The sequence below is a fragment of the Triticum dicoccoides genome, chromosome 5B, assembly GCF_002162155.2.
Source record: "Triticum dicoccoides isolate Atlit2015 ecotype Zavitan chromosome 5B, WEW_v2.0, whole genome shotgun sequence".
Lineage (NCBI taxonomy): Eukaryota > Viridiplantae > Streptophyta > Magnoliopsida > Poales > Poaceae > Triticum > Triticum dicoccoides.
This window is the reverse complement of record NC_041389.1, coordinates 669,688,575-669,694,576: the sequence shown is the minus strand read 5'-3', so window position 1 is coordinate 669,694,576 and position 6,002 is coordinate 669,688,575. Positions and strand designations below refer to the sequence as shown.

Genomic DNA, 6,002 nt, shown 5'->3' with positions numbered 1-6,002 from the left:
GGTCAAGCGAGTTTCGGAGGCGCCCGGCGGGCCCCGGATCGGAGATGGTGCTGGATCTCAATGTCGAGTCGCCGGCGGACTCCGGCACGTCCAGCTCGTCCGTGCTCAACTCCGCGGACGCCGGCGGCTTCCGGTTCGGCCTGCTCGGGAGCCCCGATGACGACGACTGGTCCGGCGAGCCGGCGCCGGCCGCGTCCGGGTTCGTGACGAGGCAGCTCTTCCCCGCGTCGCCGCCCGCGCCCGGGATGATGATGGGGCAGCAGGCCCCGGCGCCGCCGATGGCCCCCGTGTGGCAGCCGCGCCGCGCCGAGGAGCTGGTCGCGGCGCAGCGGGTGGCGCCCGCGAAGAAGACGCGGCGCGGGCCGAGGTCGCGGAGCTCGCAGTACAGGGGCGTCACCTTCTACCGCAGGACCGGCCGGTGGGAGTCGCACATCTGGTCAGCCCTCTCATCTCCCTACTCATCCTCCATGACTATTACTTACCAAATCATTAATCAATCGCTGGCCTTTGTCCGTCTAATTCCACCAGGGACTGCGGGAAGCAGGTCTACTTAGGTGAGCTCAACAAACCCCTGCTCAAGCTCCGATCTCCCCGGCGTCTAATTTCGATTATCTTGGCCATATGTGCTCGTAATTAACACTGGTTAATTTCTTCAGGTGGGTTCGACACTGCGCACGCGGCCGCAAGGTGAATTAATTAATTAATCAGGCCTCGTTTGAATCCATTTTACCCCGATTTGACCATGAACTGTGTACTGAGACGACGGTGTGGCGTGGCGCAGGGCCTACGATCGCGCGGCGATCAAGTTCCGGGGGCTGGAGGCCGACATCAACTTCAATCTGAGCGACTATGAGGAGGATTTGAAGCAGGTAATCATCTAAGCTACTATAAGCTATAATCTGGGTAGAAGATTGTACTACCAGGTAGTCAGTGCGCCGGATAATATATGGGTGGTTTGTCCGATGGTTGATATCCTGTGGGTGGTGGTGGTGCTTTTTGCCAGATGAGGAACTGGACCAAGGAGGAGTTCGTGCACATCCTCCGCCGCCAGAGCACGGGGTTCGCCAGGGGGAGCTCCAAGTACCGCGGCGTCACGCTCCACAAGTGCGGCCGCTGGGAGGCAAGGATGGGCCAGCTGCTCGGCAAGAAGTAAGCAGGCACACACACTAAAATTAATAAATTTCATCCACATTATCATACTAGTTTCTCTAATCAGATGCCATATACAGTACAAGATTACGTTGAAAAGAAATTCACAAGCTGTTCATGAACTTGACCCTAATTAGTACTAGATGTGACAAGGCAGCTGTTCGTGCTGTGGACGTTTAATTAGCCTGTCGTAGGTAATCATCTTAGATTATCCCTTTTGAAACATAATCTTAGCTGGTTTAGGGTAGGGTCATCAAGTTAATCCATGTTGTTAGTTCTTGGCGCGTCCTGTGTTGGTGCTGGTGAGATGTCCACTTCCCCCGACACTCTGATTGCAGACATCTATTTGGAGCAACTGTTAAAGGTTCCCACATATATGATCGACTTGTCCAAACAAAATTAATCTAATCCAATCCGTGCACATTATGGTCCAGACCCGGAATTGTCACCCTACACACCCCCTATCTCCGTTGAGCTGTTATCTCATATACCTGATATCCACATTATCATCGCACGCAGGTACATATATCTTGGCCTCTTTGACAGCGAAGTTGAAGCTGCAAGGTACTGTGATTATCCCTGATATCCACATTAAGGAAGCTCACAAAACCTCCTTAATTTCCGCTCACTCGCTCTAGTGTCATGTTGGATTTGGTAGGGCGTACGACAGGGCGGCGATTCGCTTCAATGGGAGGGAAGCTGTGACTAACTTTGAGAGCAGCTCCTACAATGGGGATGCTCCACCCGACGCCGAAAATGAGGGTACTACAACACAATCAGTCTCACCTGTCGATTTTCTCCAATCACACCCAAGTCTTATCTCATTGATATCTTCGTTGTTTTCTTAGCAATTGTTGATGCTGATGCTCTTGACTTGGATCTTCGGATGTCGCAACCTACCGCGCACGATCCCAAGCGGGACAACATCGTCGCCGGCCTTCAGTTAACTTTTGATTCCCCTGAATCGTCAACCACAATGCTCTCTTCTCAGGTAAAGAAATTAAATTAATCATGTTTAGCACTAGCTAGCTCAGTGGTTAGATCGCTGGAATAGAAAAAATTCCTGTTGGCCCAGTTGTGTCGGTGGATGAGATATTATTGATCCAGGTCGTATGGCATATACTCCTCCTAAACTTACGATATTTGTGCCTTTTTGATATCGCTGTAGCCAATGAGCTCATCTTCTTCCCAGTGGCCTGTGCATCAACATGGCACGGCAGTACCACCTCAGCAGCACCAGCGTTTGTACCCATCTGCTTGTCATGGCTTCTACCCGAACGTACAGGTATCATCACTACGAGAACGACCCCTCCTCCTCCTAGTCCTCATCCTCTGCTTGGCGCGCTGCTCCACCAGCTTACTGAAACTGTTGCTACTGCTGAATAATGTTTCAGACGAAACTGTTGATGACATTTCAGTTTTTGACAAGTTCATTCCTGACATTAAGGTTTCCATGTTTCTTTCCTGGTGAAACTAATCATGCCTGCTCTCCTAAAAACATGTACAAGTGCTGGAATTCTGGGTGTAGTGATGTGTCTATTGACTGAGCTGCTTGCTTTTTTGAAACGAAACGCAAGCTTTTCATTGGCATCTCGTCTCATGGACAGAGCATGCTGTGTAGTACCAGAGTACTTGGTTTCTCCTGTGAGCTTGCACCTCCTTTCAGAAAAAAACTGCAGTGCGTCCTCCGGTTCTTACAGTTGCATCCGTCCTCCATGACACAGCTTTAGATGTAGCTTGCTTAGGTGTAGTGGTACCCTGATCACATGGTGCAGCTTTATTCTTGGTAGACACTGTGCATTCACATGAAAGCAAGCTTTGGTGCTTGCATGCACGGCCATAACTTGACGCTCTCTCTCTCTCAGGTGCAGGTGCAGGAGAGGCCGATGGAGGCAAGGCCCCCTGAGCCGCCGTCGTGCTTCCCCGGCTGGGGGTGGCAAGCGCAAGCCACGCCGCCGGGCTCCTCCCACTCGCCGTTGCTTTACGCTGCAGCATCATCAGGATTCTCTACCGCCGCCGGCGCGCACCCCGCCCCGCCGCCGCCGTCGTACCCGGATCACCACCGGTTCTACTTCCCCCGCCCGCCGGACAACTAGCTCTCTCTCTCTCTCTGCTTGCTCGGCCACGGACGGTGGCCGACGCGCGTGTGTGTTGGAGGTGCTCGCGCCTCATCGGTAGCCGTTGTTGTGAATTAATCGGAGTGTGACTGGCCCAGGCTGGTTCCTCTCCGCGTCGCCGTGATCAGGATCACGAGCATCGTGGCTGCTCGTTATTCGATTCTCATGTATCCATTGCTCAAGTTTCCCAAACAGACTCTTGAAAAAACTTGGAAATTGTTGATGGCAAGTTCATGCATGCATGGGTCACATTGCGCCCTTGCCGAAGAGCGACGTCTGTTGTTTTACCGTTGGTGCGTTAACCGTTGGGCTTTTCTGACCGAGGACGAGCGGCGATTGACAGGTGGGGCCTACGCGGACGCGACGGGCGGGCAGTGAGGAGGCAGCGAGCGACTGGGTGAGGTGAGGTGAGGTGAGTAGGCCGGGGTAGGCGGTCAGTGATTGTTCGTTGCCATCCTCCATTCGGGGAGCGACCTCCGATTGATGGGCCGTAACCGCAGCTGGAGTCGTGTCACTTTTAGCCAATCCCCTTCATTATTTTTTTCCCTTTTCCCTTCCTCTTCACTTCAATCCCGCACAGTGAAGTGAAAGCCTTTGAGGCTGTTCGGGTGTGCCCTTGTGGCGCTAGCCAGCTATCTTTGCCACCCACCCACCCACCCATCCAACCATCCATCCACAATAGCAAAGCTAGTAGTACTGGTACTGTGCCAGTAGTACGCTGTAGCGCGTGGGGGCGCTCTCGCTCTGGCTGGCCGTGCAGCACACTACCTACAGTGGAGCAGAGCAGTAGCCCAGCCGGAGCGGCTTCTCGTCCGTTGCCCCCAATGGCGCCGCGCCGTGTGTGCAGCCGCGCCAGAGCATGCATGCATCACTCCCTCCGCGGCGCTGCTTGCATGCACAGAGCGATCCCCACCCTCCTTTGGCGACTCGTGCGCCGCCTCGGTCGTCGCGAACTGCACTGCACACTCTGCAGCTCAGCTCAGCTCCTACCTCTGCAACACAACATAGGTGGTGCCTGTGCTTGAGTGGACAAAATTACTGTTATGACCTCTCTGACTAACAAAATCCCGATTTGACCTCGCTTTGGAAAAAGTTCCATTTCTGACCTTTTTAGGTGACGCCAACATCCCTGGCGTCTGGGTTGCGAAGCAGACGTCACGAACCCTGGCGTCTGGCGCCTGGCCCGCACTGCCCGCCTGCCCGTTGACCCGCTGACGTGGCAAAGGGACCAGACGCCAAGGACCCTGGCGTCTGGCCCTGGTAGGTTTACACCACGCGCGGGCCCAGCCCACCCATCCCCAACCTCTCCCTGGCGGCGGCCGAACGCAAGAACAGAGGAAACTTTTCTCTCGCCCCTCTTCTCCCTCACACCAAATCCCCCCCTTGATCTACTCCATCCTCCACCCAAATTTGTGGATCTGAGGCCCCCAAACATCCTTGAGGTATTCTCCTCCATTCCCTCCAATTTGTTTTGATTAGAACATCTCTTTTTGGTTGCATTATTCATCATTGGGAGATGTTAGATGAGTACTTGTTGTTTTTGTTTTAGTAAATTTTGTGTAGTTGTTAGATGGTATAGTTGATTTGTAGATAGTAGATGATGTGTTGTTGAATATGTATGCAATTTGAAATTGTTTGGTTCATATGTAGATTATCCTATTGGCTTATTTTTTTTGCAAAAGAGATGATGAAATTGATGGTTGTATGTGACATGATTTGTTCCACAGATTGGGTTGTATAAATTAGATGTTATGTATTTGCATATGTTTTTAATATTAGTGTTTTAAGGGAGCGAGAGATGTTGCATATGATAAAATTGTGCATATGGTTATGTGACACCATATTGTTTGAGAATTTTATTTGATTGAAAGATGATGTGCGTATATTTGAGAAGATGATGTATGCATGTGCTAGTAAATTAGCTATATGTTGAATATATAGATGGCATAATATTTGTTTGAATCTGAAAAGACTACTTTGGCAAGCAAATATATTTACAAAAAATATTATATGTGTGAAGTGGTATGACAATATAGTTGAATATATAGATGGCAAAGTTTTTTTTGCAAAGAGATGATGAAATTTGATGATTGTGTGTGCCATGATTTGTTCAATAGAATGGCCGATGATGATTATGAATTTTATTTGATGGTGAAATTTGGTACTCTAGATGATATGTGTGCATATGTAGAAGAAAGAAATGATGTGGTTATGTGTGAGAAGAATGGTGTTTTTATATGGCATAACTTGAAGAAGGAAATAGTATTGTTTGATATTGTTCATGTATTCATAGATGTTTGTGATTTTTTGTAGGATGGCGGATGATGATGGACCTTGGTATGACGGATTAATCGATGAGTGGGATAAGGAGCATCGTGCTCGTGCCATTGAGAAGGGAGATGTAAGAAGTTAGACTTATCAATTTTCGTTGTTTCTCATTTGTGTTCTTGTATTGATTAAAACATCACTTTATTTGCAGCTTGTAGTTGCTATGCGCATGAGGGGTCATTCCGCTGATGACTTTACTTACGACCCGCGGTACGAGCCTTACGTTCGGAGATTGGGTCTTCTCCCATTCGTGTTGCAGTTTAAGCGATGCGCTCCGCCGGTGAACCACGCGGCACTGACCGCACTTGTGGATCGTTGGAGGCCGGAGACTCACTCGTTCCACCTTCCATGTGGGGAGATGACGATGACCCTACAGGACATGGCTATGATAAGCGGCCTTCCTATCAA

General features: G+C 50.4%; 1 protein-coding gene across 1 annotated transcript; it reads left to right on the top strand.

Annotated features, from left to right (window-relative positions):
* Positions 1-6: 6 nt before the first annotated feature.
* Positions 7-3,515, top strand: LOC119312488 (APETALA2-like protein 2). The gene is made up of 10 exons (XM_037588223.1): positions 7-436; positions 529-554; positions 657-687; positions 782-869; positions 1,004-1,149; positions 1,669-1,713; positions 1,808-1,911; positions 1,998-2,140; positions 2,318-2,434; positions 3,015-3,515. Exons 1-10 carry the CDS (start codon positions 45-47, stop codon positions 3,243-3,245), a joined length of 1,323 nt encoding a protein of 440 aa, XP_037444120.1. The 5' UTR covers positions 7-44; the 3' UTR covers positions 3,246-3,515.
* Positions 3,516-6,002: the final 2,487 nt, after the last annotated feature.

Bases quoted from the DNA above. Each gene is read 5' to 3' on its own strand.
- LOC119312488 (XM_037588223.1), top strand. From the start codon at position 45: ATGGTGCTGGATCTCAATGTCGAGTCGCCGGCGGACTCCGGCACGTCC. The intron at 555-656 runs GTGAGCTCAACA...TAATTTCTTCAG, and splicing joins CGGGAAGCAGGTCTACTTAG to GTGGGTTCGACACTGCGCAC. The intron at 1,150-1,668 runs GTAAGCAGGCAC...CATCGCACGCAG, and splicing joins GGCCAGCTGCTCGGCAAGAA to GTACATATATCTTGGCCTCT.